We start from the raw sequence: 19,170 nt of genomic DNA, 5'->3' as shown, positions 1-19,170 counted from the left end.
CATTTCTCTGCTGAGCAAAGTAAGCCAATTAACGTTAGACTCTGATTAAAAAACACCAGAGTTTAAACATTTTGAAGATTCTGATTACGAAACCTTTACTCCTACAGTCGATATCTTAGCTTGTATCATCGGAATTCTCAGATAGAGTCCATTTCTATCGCATAGTAGATACGTTGTTTTGATCGCGTTCATCATCATTGGCACAAGTATGATTTTTGGAGATACATTGAACCGTCTTTTCTCTTTTTCTGGGTTTTAATTCAACCGGTACGGCCCATCCATCCTAGATTTCGTCAAATGTTATTTACTCATCTCGTGAGAAAGCAAACGACCATGTGTAGGCCTGGATATTGGTTCTGGAGAAAGATGACAAGCCCGCAGAAATCGAGGAGTGACGGTGATCGTCTGGCTTCGAGACGAATGAGTAACCAGTAGAGGATCGTTCGCGATCCGTACCGTGAATAGAATAATAATTATTAACCGCATAGCTCCGAGAATTGTCGACGACTCGTGATGCAGTTAACGACTGCAAACGTACGTTAAACAGGGCTGGGAATAGCCTAATGAATTTAAATGCAAGACAGTCGCAATTTTATTTCAATTGGTCCCTAATGCCGAGCGGAAATTCCAGCCACGGCTAAACGGCTTCTCGAGACTGGGACACAAAAAGAATGACATGGATGAAAAATAAAGGACGAAATAATAACCGGGCATCGACTGCCGACGACAATCAATAATTAATCTTCAGGAATCTCGTCGTCTCGGTTTATTAGCCATTTCTCTTTTGCTCACGTCTGTTCGGGTTCAATAATCTCAACGTGACTCATTTATTGCAAGAATAATGATGCATGCTGGTCCCCGGGTCGCGGATAATTTATTCAATAATTGCCGCGAAAAAAAATCAGAATGTCATTGCAGCAATTGCGGCAGACATGCTTGCTGCGATTGACCTATTTCCTGCACCTTATTGACATCAAATATTGCGCTCGCAATGCCGTAAGAAAAAGAAATTATTGACTCATGAAAGTGTACGAAACTGTTCGAAAGAACGGCGAATGAATTGTACAATTCTTGGACGATAAATTCTAGTCAGGTGAAAAATGGTTAAACGATATTGGCCTAAGTGTGCAAACTACCATCAATTACAATTCCAAAAATGTTTTTTGCCGTCGTCGAGTCTCAGTATTCATTAAGTCAATATGGTTGTAGAACTGGTACATTATGGGACCAGGTTTGGTATAAAAGAAAAATAAATAAAAAATGGTTATGACTGTCATTCCACGTTATGGAATATGGAAATTATTGGTACATCAAAGGCGATGACACGTATAAATGAAAAATGTCGAATGTTTCCAGATACTGGTTGGATAACCTTGCCATCTTCTTACTATGAGAAGCTCTACCGATTTTATTCACCACGGTGGAACGAGCTGTTTCACTTGATACATTGCCTAACTTTTATCAATAAACAGATAAGGAATATGAATTCGCTTGAGTCAACGATGGATATAAATCGAAACTAATAGGTACTTGCATATTCACATGATGATAATTTTTTTCGCGTTTTCGATTCTCATTTATTTCACTTTGTTGTTCGGTAAACACGCGGTGACATTCAGACTTGAAGTACAACCAAAACTTGAATGACTGATGAAAATTACCTGGGTCTTCGTAAATATTCCAATGAATCTTCTTCGGTACGACCATCTCCACATTGTGTACCGCAGCAGTTAGGTTTTTAAATTGTTGTCCGTAGCCTTCGATGCCCTCAACTGATTGCTGGCCATCTGAAACAAGGAAGGAATACTCTTGGTACTAACAAATCGACAAACGATTGACGTATGCGATAAACAGATGCAGATAAACACCCACGACGTTGCCGTAGACAGTTTAGTCTAGCCGTTACGATTATGCGTGGAAACTTTGTGCCAAGGTGAACAATAGCCACGGTGAATTCTATGTATGAGGCAATCCTATTAATTTTTCGTATGAAAGTACACGAGGAAACACGCGATCGCAATTTTTTCAGAATTTTTCGACACAGCGTATCTGAAGTACGTTTTAAAAACTTGAAACAAAAGCCACGACTTTCTAAAACCTGAAAAAATTCAGAAAAATCTTATAAAGTACAACAATATTTTTGACACCGATTAGAACATAGAGATTTCATAACTTCAAAATATCAATAAGAAAAATGAAAGAAAAAATATCATTATTATTAAGAATGAACATTTTTGTGTTTGTTCTTGTGTGAAAAATGCAATCGAACAATAGTGATTTTTTATTTCTCTTATTTATCTTTTGAAGTTGTGATATCTCCATCTTTTAATAGGTGTCAGAAATTTTGTTATACATATTTCATAAGATTTTTCTGAATTTTTTCAGATCTTAGAAAGTGGAGGTTCACGTTTCAGGTTTTTAAATCATAGTTCAGATACGCTGAGTCGAAAAATTCTGATAAAATTGCTATTGCGTTTTTCGTCATGTACTTTCATACAAAAAATTATGAAGCCAATCTGAGACATAGACGTAGAATCCCCCTATACCCTTATAACACTTGGAATGCTCAAAAAGTTGGGAAATTTTCTAAAAAATTCGATTTCTTCTACAAAGGTTAGGCAACCAAGAAGGGGCGAAAATTTTTGGAATCAATAAATATCGCAACAAAACATTGAAGCTTAACAGAAAGAGCGTCCGATTGCGCATGCGCAAGTTTCGTCGGATTTGCATGCAGGCTAGCCAACCCAAATTGGAAATGTCAAAAAAGCTGTCTTGTGGAGATTACGTAGGTGATGAGATTTTTTTTTTCGGCTTAAACAAATCTCAAATGGTCCATGCAGGAAATCAGGAAGGAAAATTTTCTTGCCGGTTGATTGATGACCGATGACTGCCACGACTCATTAATAACATAACAGCATGATTTCAATTCGTCACTTGACGGAACAGAGTTTGGTTATCTCCTCCCATTTCGAATGAGTTGGCTCCTCTTCCTAGCAGACGAAAATATTGCCGCGGATACGATCCCGGCGACTAATGGTTTTCAATTATTTTGCACATGCGCAGTCGGTCATTTAGCCTGCTAACAATAACTTTCACCGTTTCTTCTCGGTAAATATAATGGTATCCCATGCAAAAAAAAATCTGACCACTTCTGAAATTTTTCACCCCAGTGTAAAATTCAATAAATTATCGTACGATTTCTTTATAATTTGTCGGACGCGATGAGAGATTATTGAGTGAACTTAAAAACTAGGAAATAATTTTATATAAATCCTTTTAACCGGAGTTTACTCAAAGTTTTATCTGATTGCGCAAATTAGTTCGCGCACAATATTCGCACAATCGGATTGTGTCAGATGGCTATATATAACCGTGCATCTGAGCTTGTGTCATCTGACTAGAAAATAAAGTGATTATTATTCAATGCAAGGATTAGCAGCTGCATTTGCACGACGAGACGAGACGATCATTTCTAATTACCGATCCGTTGTTTTGTTTTACTTTTTATTCTACGGTATAATGGTACAAACGTTAAGGATCAATTTACTGAAGCTGCCTCATCAAACTTATTTGAGAAATTATTCGAGATTAATAATACACCTCCTTTCAGATCAGTTTAAATAAAATGATTGAGCAAACAATATTAATCAAGATGAAATATATTGATTGATTTATATTACCGAAGTTTTTTCTTTCTTGGTACCTTATACTCACCTCATTATTCTTTCTGGTTAAAAAATACTGCATTAATCACAATCCTCAGTGCAGTTTACGGTTTCCTTATAACCGCGTTGTCAAGGTTTATCGATTTAAGCTTTTTATCCCGGATCATAAGTATTTTATATTTATGCTTTAGAAGGACTGCATCTGTCATTATTATTTTTCAACCGGTTAATGCTTCACTTACTTATATTTATTTGTTCAAGGGAACTTACGCCATTTTTTACTAATCGATTGTGCAATAACATATGAATATCTTTGTACACAGGGTAAGTATCAAGTATAATAATTTGTTGATTTCACGATGACTTCAACGCATGCATATAAATTAGTGTCAGAAAAGTCTTTATTTGTTTAATTAATTTGATAATCTGTGAATTTTGTGCCTGAAGCATCTATCAGATTTACGTATCGTTTTGGAAAATTTTTTAGTGCACACATGTCTAAAAATTTAAGCGGAAAACAAGTTCCTTCTTCAAATCCCAAGGGATTGAAATCTGTGAAGATGCTGCTTTGTGGTAAGAGAAAAGGAAAAATAACCAAGGAAAAGATATATTGAACCCGGTGGCGATTAGAAGACAATACGAAATCCAGTTAGGTAATCTGTAGAAAATACGGGAGAGACAATTATGGTTTTTTCTAAATATAGCCGATGATTTCTTTTTCAACAGATCGAATGTTGATACTTAAATTCTTAAATCCCAGTTCAGGTAAGATTATTTATATAAGCCACCTTGTATACGAATTTATGACGATATAGCAAGGTTTCAAAATTGACTCTTTGTCATTGACGAGAATAAATATCGAGTTCCAAATTTATCGCGTGGGAGTGGGCACAACCATGTAAGGTACAACTGACTAGTTATAAAAATTACAGATCTTGATCGGAAGACGTAAGGAGCTCGTTAATCTGGTGTCTGGAAATATGACCTTGTCATTTCGCTACCGTCTCCTTTTTTCATCATGTCATTTATTTATATTCTTTCATCCATTCAATCTCATATTAGTGACGTGTATTACGTGTATGTATTCAACGATCTTCTGACACTCGTCGATGTGTAGTCTGCTAAAGCAGTGCGACCGATCATCCTTCGACGGATATTTCAATCATTTAGTTCACCAGTTATGGCGTATTACCTATTTTCAGAAAGTTTTGCTCTCAAGTCCCAAATTTAAATGAACAAAACAGCATGCTTCGGAAAAAAAGTGTTGAAAGAAAAAATTGATGGAATGGAGGTTGAAAAAGTGCCGCTGAACCTAATCTACGTAGTTATATTTAACGAAAAAACCCCCATGTAGCGTGAAAAAATTTGGACATTTTGCACGATAGATTTTTCTCATGTAACACTGCTAGATAATATTTGAAATGGTCTCATTTAAAATAAGCGTTTAAAATGCAAATGGTATTTTGTATTTAACATTTTAAATGTTCTAGCTCGAAGTAACCATTTACATTTACTAATTTAAATTGTGTTTTTGAACGCATTTCCATTATTCATTTTAAATGGATCTATCGAAGCATTTTACCCAGCAGTGTGTTAATTTGCAGCAAAGTTGGCGCAATTTCCCGGCATGCGAGGCGACTAAACAACCAATTTACGAGCTCCGCGAGGAATGCGGTGAAATGGAGATGTTCCACGTAGCACGTGGATACGCGGTAGGCGCCTAGACGCTGTTATACGTACGGCTAGGTGGCTCGTAATACGGGGTTATCGCAAGGCAATGCGCTCAACGATCATCGCGGCTGCAGGCTCGGTCAGGGTCAGCCGGGACGGAGACGAGCAGACAGTCTGACCCCAGAGAGCCGCCCCTTGAGAATGGATTGGCCGGACCGTCCGAATCAAAAGTTGAGAAAGGAGAAAAAAGTATGTTGAAATAAAGAACATCTAACTATTAATGTCTAACTATGTTGGCCCTAGTAACTTTTCTATTACGCAGCTGGTCATTCTGCTCTCGGGGTAAATATAGACCGTGTTCGAAAATTGACTGACGGTACTGTCACCAATCTTTCATCTCTTTTGCGCTGCCGAGTTCATGGACAGCTCTGTCTCTGTCCTAGGGAATTTTTAGTACTGGCAGTCAATTTACGAACACGGCCATAGTCTACGTCAAGGTCTTACATACAGGTCTGGAAACTCGGTCAAAATTTCAATGGTGGGGGTGTCCTCTTATTGAAGCACCGGCCGTTTCGCCTAGTGACCACGAGTGTCGCTGCTATCGAGGGATTCAGGCTGTGCGAGAGAGACGGAAACAGGTTTCAAAACCATGGACGGTCAACAACCTGGTTTCATCTCTCTCGCGCAGCCTGAATCCCTCTGTCGCAGCGACACTCGTGGTCACTAGGCGAAACGGCCGGTGCTTCAGTAAGAGGACATACCCCTACCACCAGGATTTCCAGACCTGTATGTAAGACCGTGGTCTACGTATTTGGCGCTAGTAACTTTTGTATTAGGCCGTTGTTCACTCTGCTCTCGGAATAAATTTTATCATACCCTTATAAAAGATAGACTAAGCGCTCTTACGAGCCGCTTGAAGCAAACATTTGAAGGACAGAAATATGTCGGGAGTACTTCTTTCCCTCTCTGACGATATTTTTGGCGGGGATCGAGGCGGTAGAGGAGAATGAGGCGAAATTATGCGCCTATAGATATAGCTGTTCCACTTCCACTGCGCCCTTGTCTCCCGCTATGAAACCGATTGAAAAGAGAGAGCAGTACTCCCGGCATATCTCTGTCCTTTATACCTATGTAAGCTTCAGTGCCTCTTATAGGAGCGCTCAGTCTATCTTTATAAGTCTATGAATTCTATCTGCGTATTTGGCGCTAGTAACTTTTGTATTAGGCAGTTGGTCATTCTGCTCTCGGAATAAATATAATCTGCGTATTTGGCGCTAGTAACTTTTGTACTAGGCCGTTGGTCATTCCGCTCTCAGAATAAATCTTATCTGCATATACCTGTATCATGGAAATACACAAGGAGACCGAACTCCGCGTAAACAAATAACTGCCTAAAATAAGAGGCACTGATGTTCCACATGCATCGAAGACAGTGAAGGGAGTTTAAGGCGGGAGTTTAAATCGAAAACTTTCTACCTATCACTTTGCAAGATCATCGATTGATCGATCTTGGGCAACCCTGCAACCATGACCAATGTCAGTTTGGTGCTAAAGGAACACTAGCGACGTTAGTGGTATAAAAAATAAACCTAATATATACGGTTACTGTGACAAGCTGCGTTGACAATCATACTATAAACTGTAATTATAGTAGAAATACCATAGTTTTGTCACACATACTACATAAAATAACGTCAGTACTGTAATGCTTAAATCTACATTTATTTTATAATCTGGCATATTTGTCATTTTAATTTTGAAGAAGAAAAATATTTTCCATTGATTTTTAAAAATCTTTTATCTTACCGCGTAAAACCATTTGATTAAATGTGGAAGAAACTAATTATTCTTTATTCTAACAGTACGACTAAAGTACGTAAAACTTTGTTTACAATTTACGGCTTGTATTCTATGTTTATTATACATATGATTTGTATGCCAGGAAAAATTTAAACATATTGAAATTAATTCTTGAAGTTAGGTGTATTCGAGAGTTCTTTTTCTTTGTAGAATCCGCAGTTGATTAATCGATTCGTAAAAAATAACAGACCGCATATAAGTACAATTGCTACTTATTGTCATTCTGTCTTCTGTTTGTGAAAAAAAAAAAAAAAAAAATGGACGACTCAGACATACCACTGAACAAAAAGTATTTCTATACTATGTAAATAATAATGGATGTTTATTTATGTAAGTAAATAAAAATAAATTGTTCTCATATGTATTGATGTGCCTATAAATTCAATTATTTACGTTTTAATCGATGTTTCAGAATTTTATTCAAGTCTACTATAATTTTTTTGAATGCTCTGATTATTATTTCATTTCACACGAATAATTTTACTGAATTTTTATTTAGTAAAGCTAGTTATACTCAGTTCTGGTATCTGTTCAGACAGATTGATGAGGACAAAAAGTACGGCAAGGAATGCAGCAAACTTCATGGTTCCGAAAATTTCGCGTTGCAGTTCGAAAAAAGCAGTTGCTTCTTCACTGCAATGGCTTTCAAACGTACAATAAAGCAGATCGACGGCAGATTCGTTTTACATTACTCGGCGGTAGTGTATTAATTTGATGCAGGAATGAAGCAATGACATGACTTCTACGAATTTACTAATGCGATTCGTAGAATCAGTCATTTCTTTATAATTTCTACGTCAAAGGAAAATGAATTGAAGTGTTTTTGTTCAGAATTGTGTATAGAATGGGGCTGTTAAGCTCTTTTTCGCGTCTGAGATACGTGGACTTCCATATTTGGAATTCTTTTATAAACAATTACATTTTGCGTGAAATCGATGTTACCCTCCAGAAATTTTCTGCATATAATTCAGACTCTCAATGTACGTTCCGATACATAACCCCTTACATAATTAATATAGATACTAAGTATAGATTCAGATCCCATCAGTGTTTAAAAAATCGTCATTCATGTTATTCTTGCCAGTCACGTTGAAAACGAATGAAACGACATCTCTGGTATTTGATACAAATGAATCTGAGCAAATTTTATGAGGCTGAAGTCGATAACATTAGCGTAACGAAACATTGGGAAAAAAAAGTCACTATTTTGCAATTTTATAGTGACTTTTAAGTGATTAAGTTCTGAAGATATGAATATGTTTTGCCCTATTATAATTTACTGCATCTCAGACATGCAAAAAATTGTAAAATAAAGAATTTTGTAAAACGGAATCATTATAATAACGTTGTATCAATTTCAGCCTCATACAATTCCAATGAAAAGGCATTATAATCAGATTCTTCAACATGATCGAACTCTGGTATTTTTGCTTCGATTCTAATATTTATTGAATTAATCTACGCGCACCACAGAAATTTCTAGTAAATCGTTGAGAAAAACTTTACCGAATAGTTATCTTCAAAGTGGAAGAAAATTGATTTTTTTTTTTTATTACGATACAACAAATGTTTGTTAATAATTATAACTCTGCTTTACAACTATACCGCAATGTTGTTAGAAAATATTTCCTAAAATTTTCAACCTTCAGCTGGTACCTTGGAGTTGTTCGTGACCTAAGGGTTTTAATCGCAATTTTCGGAACTTGAAAGTTCAACTGTGTTACGAAAGCGAGTTTTGCTCCAAAATTATTTCGACTGTTTTTCAAAATTTATTAGCAGACAAAGTCAGTATCTAGTGTTTTAAGCTATTGGGTTTTTTTTTTTTTTGTTTGTGTAGTTGTGTCTATTTATTTTTCCATCACTCTGGATGTATGATTGTGAATTATTATTAAAACAAGCTTTTCTAACAATTTCCGTGTCAACAAACCTCTTTTTAATCAACAAACGCATGTCTTTGAAAAAAATGAGTATTTTTCTGACCAAAAATTTTTGGTTTCATTTTTCAAAATCAATACTTTTTTTCGGCTGATATAACGGACCTGAATTTTTCTTAAAAGTACTATATCTTGAATATATCCATCTAATTTTTCAGCACGCAGTATCGAAAATTAAAAAAGTTATTAAAGTTTTTATAAAAAACGTATTCTTTTCACTATTCTGGAGTTTATCAAATTTTTAACAGTCTTAAAATTAAAAATCATTTACATCTTGTACAAGACACTCAAGTGAATAGCAAAAACACAGAAAAAAATCAAGTAAAAACCTTAAATTGCTTCGTTACAGCAAGTAATTTTTTGTTGGGATCACCAACGACGCCAATGTGCCAGCTGAAGGTTAATATCATAGCTCGTACCCAGATTCATTTCTATCACGTGATACAAACGCAGTAGTTTAATAAAGTTGCACAAATAACGTTTCTGGGGATTTTTTTAATTTTTTTTTTTTTTTTTCATCCCTCCCTAACTTTTGATTCTGACGGTACGGCCGATTCAGCCTTAATGAGCTCGTGACTGGGCATATTCGCGACCTTTACGCCCGCCGTCGCATATGCCTATTACATTAGGATTTTTCCTTACGAACTGTTCCCAAGGGACGAGGCCTCGGCCCGGGGTGATTTTACTTATTACGTGCTGTAATGGCCAAGAGGGTTGATCCCCCAGATAACCGGACAAGATTCACCGTCGAGTGTTCTACACGGCTGTAAGGCATATAACCGCAGGCCGCTTATCGCCAGCTTCGTTACCGTGGATAGGCCGTAATTTTTATTGGTCATTGTTGGGCGGAAGCGTGCTAATTGGTTGTAAGATTTTTAAATACTGCCTAATTATTTACAAGCGAATTAAAATAGCAACAAGCTGCGGTTGTGTTTTGTTGCACAGAGTTTGATGGATACAGGTGTAATTTGAATCACGCATTCTGAAGTACTTTTATTCAGGAAATATATTAATAAACAATAGATAAAAAATGACTGTGTTTGAAAATTTTATATTCAATACTGTGACTGTAAAAGTTGAAGATCCTAAAGCTCGAAAATCAACAAAGTTTTCAAAGTTTAATATTTAAAATAACTCTATTTACGGATTATATAAAATCAAGAAAAAAGATATCGATGAAAAATTTAGAATTCGACCGAAGAAAAGAAGATCGCCGATCTTCGGTCAAGACGCAATGGAAGTTGCGCATAGTTACGCAACAATTATACCGGGAACAAGAAACACAAGGAACGATTCCGGTTTTGTGTACGGTAGAATAAGAAGTGTTTGTCAAAATACGCCGATTATTTACAAAACTGATTGCATACCGTATTAATAAGTTGTGAGTTAATACAACGCGCAATGCAGGCCTAACAAAAAATAATAATGTGTTCCAAAAATGGGACCGCTTATTAATAATATTGTTCGTGAGTGGCTAGAACTGTATGTCGATATTCTTATTATCATCAAACTGTTTCGACGTCAAGGATTTAGTAAATTAACGGTAAGTGATTACTACTCGCTGAGAAAAAAAAATAAAAAATAGCAAAGAATAAAGCAAGACATAAAATAATTAACTGTTCATTTTTCATTACCGCTGATTATAGGTGTATAACGAATAATAAACACCCTGTGTCTACGTGACCGAAGAATTCCTTATGCGAAAATTAGTATCTGACAATATAAATCTACCCATCGTATGCCAACGCGCATTGTAGAAATATCGCACACGATCTTATTGCAATTTAACTCTGGGAATGATCACTGCCAGAGAATAACTAGTTTTTCATCTTTGAAACGAATTCGAACGACAGTAATTGGAAGAATTTTTTGAATGCAGATTTATACCAAGAGTTCTGGATAATTGAGTACTCGGCTGGTAATGTCAAACACTCTTTCACGAATTGTGTAAGAATTTATTGCAGCAGCAGTCATTTACCTAAATTAAACTGTCAGTGAGAAGATTAACGTTTGTCAATTGAGTACTCGGCTGGTAATGTCAAACACTCTTTCACGAATTGTGTAAGAATTTATTGCAGCAGCAGTCATTTACCTAAATTAAACTGTCAGTGAGAAGATTAACGTTTGTCAATTGTATTTGGGAACGAACGTGGGGGCGTGGCTAAGCAACATGGCACCAAGAATGGGACTATGAGCGGATTGTTTTGGTCAATTATGCGAATACGAAAATACATACAACTTAGTGCAAGCTGTGAGGCTTTAGTTTTTACACACAGAATCAATGTACTGCAGAAAAGACGACGAAAGAGGTCTTTTAAAATTAAATACGACGCAGTTAGAGTAATGCGATTTTTTGCCACTAGATGACACAGCGCCACGTCTTCATTCCCAATTTCCGGTGAATCGTTGCGAATCATACAAATCTACAATCGAATGTTTCAATTCGGAACTTTTGATATCGGATAACTGGGGAATAAGGCTACAGAAAAAATAAGAATGTCCAGCACCGAGTACACTCAGGAAATACGAGAGTGATCAAATATGCGAATCGTAAGATTTTTTAGCGTTTAGTTACTCGCGGTCATCTTTCATATTTCTGTAATTTTTGACGCATTTTTTTACTCTATCTCTATATTTGTCCAATTCGAGGAGTCGTTGTCCAACACGTTGGGTGCACGTAGTAACTCATCGTTATACAATAAAAAACAAAAATATGACAAATACGCTCCGGACACGTGCGATTCTACATTTATACAACTACGTATTACGTACGATGATACGTTGGTACAGGTACCTAGAAACCGGACGCTATCAACTATCCAAGAATTACTGGTGATGAATTTTAAAACAATGAAGCGTCATCGCTTAGCGCAGTTTATCACGATCCAACCGAGCGTGGAGGAGACTTACTGTCCGGAACCGTGGAGAGAGACACGTGCGGATTAATTATACGAATCATTTATACACCTATGTTATGTAACATATACACTATGAGGATTATAAACGTTAACAGGATGGTTTTCTATGTTGCATCACGTCTTTGCATGAATGAAAGTGTTTCAATAATCTTATCTAGATCATCAGTATTTGGAACTCGCTAAAGATGTTCTTTTGTTCAAATCGACGATTTCTAACTACCTTTGAAGCGTTGTGGAGGTGATTAAAAAGTCGTCAAAAAATTTTTTTTTTTATAGCGGTGAATTCCATGTTTAGGGGGTGAAATTAACTTTCAAAATTCAGCTCTTTCTCGTTTTTGAAGCCTTTCACGTGCGTTCGAACGATGGCCATCGGAAAATATTTTTCAATGTCAAAATCCAAAATGACGTGTCATATTTGTCGAAATCGGTTAGGATGTCATGAAAATTTTGATCAACGGCTTTTCGAGGTCACTGATTGCTAATGTAGTGCAAAGTTTAAAAATTCAAAACAGTGAATAAAAAATGGCAGATCTACTTCATCAAAATCAGTATGACTTTTATGATAATCCCGAGATAGAAGTTTTCATGAAATTCGAACCTATCTTGACATAGTTGATTTACCATTTCGGATCCACTATTTTGAAATATAGATATCGAATTGGAAAGCAGAGACGTCCAGAACTCTTGGTATAAATCTGCATTCAAAAAATTCTTCCAATTACTGTCGTTCGAATTCGTTTCAAAGATGAAAAACTAGTTATTCTCTGGCAGTGATCATTCCCAGAGTTAAATTGCAATAAGATCGTGTGCGATATTTCTCATGTCGGTTGGTGATGCCTGTGGCGAATGCTTAATCCTGTTTATCGGCAATCCACTTTGTTGCTTTTACGTTCGATTGACTTTTCCGGTGCGTCGAGCTGCGTTACACGGAATTACGTAACCTAAATTGAAGTCGCGTATGCTTGTGCAATGATCCAGATGATTTGATTATCTCATAATCGGCATCCTAAATACGACTCAATTATCCTCGACGGTTAAATCTGACGTTGCAACTAAAAACGGAAAAACGAAAAAAAAAAAAAAAAAAGTGAGATGCCGGTCAAGTTTTACCTTGAGTTTGAGTTAAATCTTGAAGACGGTTCTAAAGAATTAGGCAAGGATCGTGAAACTTGAAAAATATAATGCTTGTGGTATTTCAAAGAAATTAATGTAACGCTAATGAGATTAATGAATGAAGCGTCAGTGATATTCCACTTACGTATGTGGAGTCTTGGAATTTTAAACCAATCGTTTTGAGATAAACCCGTAAATATCGGAATCTCAATTAGGATTGTAACATCCGAGACGAATTTGGTAATCGCCGTGTAACAATTTCGCCGATAAGACCGTTCCGAATGGAGGATGATTTTCGTCCCTCTTTTTTTCTGCCTCATTACGTCATGTGGTGTACGATAGTTATAATGATTTCGGTAGTGTTCCGGCGGTTAGACACGAACAATAGGAAGGAATCAAAAGGCCGCAGACGCGCAGCGCCGCCCTTGTTCGGCATCGAAATGATTTAACGTTTGCGAAGCAAGTAGAGCGAGAGAAACAGGAGACTACGGATGATCGACAGTCGAGAGAATCAGTCAGCTACACTATTTACGACTTCGTCGGCGAAACTCATTGTCAGTCCAATTCCTACGTTAGGTTAGGTTACCTGTTTGCCTGAGATTCCAATCCGCAAATTGTGTATGAATGAACTGTTCGAAGAGTATTTAAGGATGTTTCGGGCATTCAAGCTACAACAAATTTCAGGTGAGAGAAACCAGAGTTAACTTTTTTCCATTCCTTATTACGCGTATTTGGATAGAAAATTGGGAAAATCTCAGCAACCGTTGAACGAAATTGTCTGAAATTTGAACGAGGAATTGGTTTCGGCAGTATAAAACTACGGTTTGAATTGTATGGAAATCGAATGAACGGCGCAGAAGGTCGTCTCCGCGACCGATATAGCACCGTGACGTAATCGTTTGAGACGTCCAATCGTAAGTAACATCTAATTGTAAGTGAATGATGCCGTGCAGTTACGCGAGCGTTTTTATACGGCACAATAGTTTGACTGTGATCACCGTGAGGGATCACTGACCAGAGCCATAATGCGAATTTAACCAAGCCACGTGTCGAAGCGTGCCAAAAGTTACAATTCATGAAGTGATCACCGGTACTCGCTACAGACCAACGACCGCTGCTAAAATCCGCCCCGTATCTCCCACAGCGTCTGAGAATTTGCTAATGTATTTTTAAGCGCTTACTCATCACTTGGTTTTTCTTGTTTCTAATAAAGTTGGACTTTTTTTCAAACCGCATGCCTGGGCGAGCTATTCGGCCAAATCATCGCTGTAGAATATAATCGCTTAGATGATAGGGCGAGGCAGTTTTCTCAATTTATAGGACGGCATTTCAAGCGGCGTGAAACACCTAGGTGACTCATTAATTTTACCACTTTTTTTCCCTCTCCTCGTTTTATTCTTCGCACGAGATAAAATGACACAGTGAATCGATTTGATGGAACTGATTTAATTACATTGAGAGAGTGTTTTACTTTCCTTGAATCGGAAGGTCAAAACAGTATATGATTATTGGGTAGAGTGTTGTATCGACGGTGAAGTTATAACAACATAACTGGTTTCCATAATCGATGACCGTACATTTTTTTTTTTCATTAATATATTCTGCCTTTTGATTGTGATTTTATGGGTAAGAAATAAGTGTTGAAATGAAAAGATTATGCGACAAAAATCCACACTATTATTGCATTTTATTACGACATAATTCGACAAATACTCAACGCACCATTATCACATTCATTGACTACGAAACTCTTTTCAATAATACTATGATACAAGATACTGGTATTATAAGAGAATAAAAGTTCAGATTTCAATTATGTGGTACTTCAAATCACTTTAAAATTCTTAAGAATCTGTTAGCTTCGTTTGCTTTCACTCTACGATGACTGTATTTTATTCAGAAGATTATTTTCTGCAATTTCGCTGAAACAGATTTCCATTTTTTCAACGGTCGATTCAATATTGCTATTTATTGATCGTAATAAATGCCGATAAGATATTGTAAAATTAAATACCGAAAGATGACAGTGCGCTAAGAAACGTGTTCTAAATAATTCGTAAAATTTACCATATAAATTTTTAACCATTTTAAAGCCACCTGAAACGAAGCATCGATATCTAAGACTCGGTTTACAATTTGAGTATTACCTATTTTTGTGCTTTTGAAGAAATCTTCGTACCTTACGGATACAATAATTTAGTAAATATTCAACGTATGACTATCTCTTAGTAAAGTTAGTGAAAACCGTAATGATTTTAGGCCAACCAATCTTCTCAACTCGGATCATCAACTGGGTTGAGAATAAATGTCTCTAATTATGATTCCGTACATCGTGTTAGAAGCAACAATCCATGATGATGATATTTATCATGTGCATTCAAAGTGCACGCTTATATCTTTATGAGCAGTGCGCAGATCAATGCTTTATCATATACCGAGGCATAATTACACGCTATAGAGATTCTAATTCGAATTCATGCGATATCTGTGCCTGTGTTTATGTAGTACAAGGTACATATTTATCAAGAGACCGGAAGCCGGGGTTTATTGAAATGTTAAACGGCGTGTGGCGGATTGTCATTCGCTTCGCATTTCTTTCTCACCGTCTATGGGATGGAGGATAACCTTTGTCGATGCATATATAGTCTCCGAAACTTTCCACGTAAAACGAGAAGAACTGGCTTTTTTACTTCACCACCAAGCGATTTTTAAAAGCTTTAAGCAATTAAAAATATATCCGAGGAGAGACAAATGATAATAATAAATTCACGTAGAATAATCTAAAAATGACTGAATTTAGAATCCTAGAGAAATAACATACGCTGAGAGAAATTTTTAGTTCCGGCTACTGCTCAGTCTTTAACTGTTTTCATTTTTTATCACAATCGAAAAATATAGGTCCAGGTATAAAATGAAAATTAGTTTTGTAGCTGTTACCAGAAAGTCTAGTATCCGTTACTATTCTTTCTCATTACGATCACTGTTACTATATTTTCTTGTAACTGTTGCGAAAATTGAATGCTTTTGCAACGATAAATTGACGTTAAAGCCTTATTTAACTGAAAGAGTAGAGCAAACCGAACAAACTGATTTTGCGTTGCAATTACCAAAAAAAGGATCGACAATACCTCGTTTTTCGTAGTCCCAACAATATTGAAATAGTTTTTTTAACGATACCTGTTGTACTGAATTTTTATCGGTGTATGATTATTTGTTTTCTTTTGGAGCAAACTAATAAAATTCTTCTGCATCCACCTTTGGTATTAATTTGATTCGCGGGATTCCCAGGACTTCGAAGAACAGGTTTTTAGGTGTGTGATTGTTGTTAATGAAACACTATAAAGCTCAGAGAATTTCGGTTAGTTTCGAGTCAAAGCAGAGAAATGTTTTTCACGATTGAAAGTGGAGAAATCTAATTTTACAAAGTAAATCACGAACCACACTTTAGCACACTTTTTGTGACTGTCTCGATTTTGAAAGAACCGTATCTGCAGTCTTTGTCATTTCTGTCGTGACATTTAATTAAATCTCAATGACTTGTATGTCAAAATGATTCGTTCGGAATGATTTACAAATACTTCAATACATGCGTTTTGAACATCCAGATTTAATTTAGGAGAGTTATATTTTTTCAAAATTTCGTAACCTCGTGGAGGAATTTTCAATACGAATAACCGCTGTTTGAGTTTTAAATCCAATACACGTGAAGTTCGTGACATCGAGAAACTGTAATAAATCTTGGCACGTTCCGATTTGACGCATGGAGGAAAAGGGTGAGTTTGCTCGGTCGGTAAGGGTAGGAATACCGCATGGTCTTAAGAGCAAACCACAAGGATACGCATCGAGGAGTACAAGTGTAACCAGAATAGTGAGCTATATGAGCGATATTCGCGAATTTGCACAGTCGTAAATATACGCTGTGTACACACAGGAGTTCTCGTTTGCACGTGAGAGTATTTTTATGAATGAAGAAGGAGAAAGTATCGCGAGTAGCGTCGCTGTACGAGTTGGCACACAATGGAACAACCTCTCGAGGTATGCGTGTACATGTGCTTGAATGAAAGACTCGAATATACGACTCCATTCATGGTCTCACTCTGTCCTGCAGGCTTACATGATCGTGACTACGCTTGTAGATTCTTCTTATTTATTATGCATCTAGATAGATAACGACCCTCATTTACCTACAAATTTGCATACCTGCTCTAATCATTTGTCACATAGATAGTCGTGCGTGATATGTTGATGCAAAAATGATTTGAAAAAGAAATCAACCGCTTTGCATTTATTTAAGAATTATTTTGTCGAAAAAAATTGAATAAAAATTTCACTCCGTGGGTACGAAATATGAGAAAAAATTTGCCAGTTCCTTAACGTGTCAAGACTTTTTAAATGTGATAATAATCTTTGTATTCGTTATTTAGATACTTCGTCGAATAATGTTTTCAAAGTTATCGCATTCCTTTTATCCTCCTTAGATTAGACAGGTGAAAAATAAATTTTTTTTTTCCGTATTTTCGTTTAAATAAATAAATTCTGATTCTATACATCGAATAATAACTAAAACAAGCGGTTAACACGAATTTTCAGTCTGGGTTCTAGATGTCAAATATTTTGACTTCTTCCACGTAACTAATAAGAAATAAATACTAATTTTATTAAAGTTTTCTTTTGTAGAAACGAGACCGATATTTTCAATGTTAACAAAAATCACCTATTTTCCTAATAAACAAACATCAGTTTCGCATTTAAATCACTTTTATTCAAAAATCTCAATGCGAAACTGATGTTTTTTATGTTATGTTTTAAATGTTTGAGAAAATAGGTAATTTTTCTTAAAATTCGAAATATGATTCTGGTTTCTACAAAAGTAAACTTCATCTCATGAAACGATTTTTACATTTACTAGTTACGTGAAATGAATCGAAATTTGACATCTAGAACCCAGACTCAAAATTCGTGTCGACCAATGTTATCAGTGAATTATCTTTCGGTACAAGTTTAACTAAATTTGATATTTTTAACGAAAACTTCCGGGATATGATAATTGCGGTAACTTTTCAAGAATCCATACATATTTTCTCCTACTCGTTAACACTCGATTTCGGTTTCTCATAAGCGAGCATTTCTCATTTGAATTGAAAAAAAAATTCTTCTCACATAATCTTTATCTTTCCTTAAAACCGTTAAATAATTATCTGGCTCAGAAAAATCAGGAAGAGCTGAACGTTGTACACGGTTTTTAAAACCAGCTTGCGCATCGTTATATTATATAAAAACTAAGAATTGGAAACGATTGCTTTTGGGTGTAAGTAATAATGACAGTAAAAATGTTTTTACATGCGTTGTCGCAAATTCATAGCAATTTTGTAATATTGAGCTACGTGAACGGCCACAAGGAATTCGAACCTAAAAAGCGTTGGAACTGGGAAGTGTTCGCTGTTAAATATATTGTTAGTTTTCGTTATATACCTAGGCATTATATACAAGCATACCTATATCGGCTGATATATATTTAACTGCAAAGTTTATACTTTGGGCACGAAGAGCGTCTTGTTCCGTGAGAAATTGCTGAATGTTTGAATACGCTTTCGCGCAAACTATCGGAGACAGTTCTGAACGTGATTAAAGATTAGGTTGTAATCATAATATGATTATGCTCATATGATTATCGCTTCGGCACGTGCCTAATTCGCGGAAATGAAACAGTTGTACTTATAATAATATATTAAATAGAAAAACACGGTCAAAGTTGACTAACAATAAGACGAATTTCATTTGATGTGGCTGCTAGAAGATTATAGTAAAATGGACATCGTTACAATAAAAATTTGAGTATTCTTCGGATTATAAGAAAATGTGGTAAAATTAACCAATATTTATAAAAAAGAACAGTAAAATGCACTCGATGTTCCGGTCACAGTTACAGAATTATTATCATTTTATACCCAGAACTGTATGAAAAATGAAAATAGTTACTAAGGGAGACTTTGTCCTTGAAATTTTCAA

At 36.0% G+C, this 19,170-nt stretch overlaps 1 protein-coding gene across 3 annotated transcripts in view; it reads right to left on the bottom strand.

The window, feature by feature from the left end:
• Positions 1–19,170, bottom strand: part of LOC124215349 (A disintegrin and metalloproteinase with thrombospondin motifs 9) — a 180,961-nt gene that overhangs the window by 87,992 nt on the left and 73,799 nt on the right. For all 3 annotated transcript variants that reach the window (XM_046618652.2, XM_069134263.1, XM_046618653.2), the window contains one exon: positions 1,662–1,787. In XM_046618652.2, coding sequence (XP_046474608.1) covers positions 1,662–1,787 — 126 coding nt within the window. The remainder of the gene's footprint in view (positions 1–1,661; positions 1,788–19,170) is intronic.

This window comes from Neodiprion pinetum, chromosome 3 (assembly GCF_021155775.2).
Source record: "Neodiprion pinetum isolate iyNeoPine1 chromosome 3, iyNeoPine1.2, whole genome shotgun sequence".
NCBI classification, from domain to species: domain Eukaryota; kingdom Metazoa; phylum Arthropoda; class Insecta; order Hymenoptera; family Diprionidae; genus Neodiprion; species Neodiprion pinetum.
This window is presented reverse-complemented; position numbering and strand designations above follow the sequence as displayed.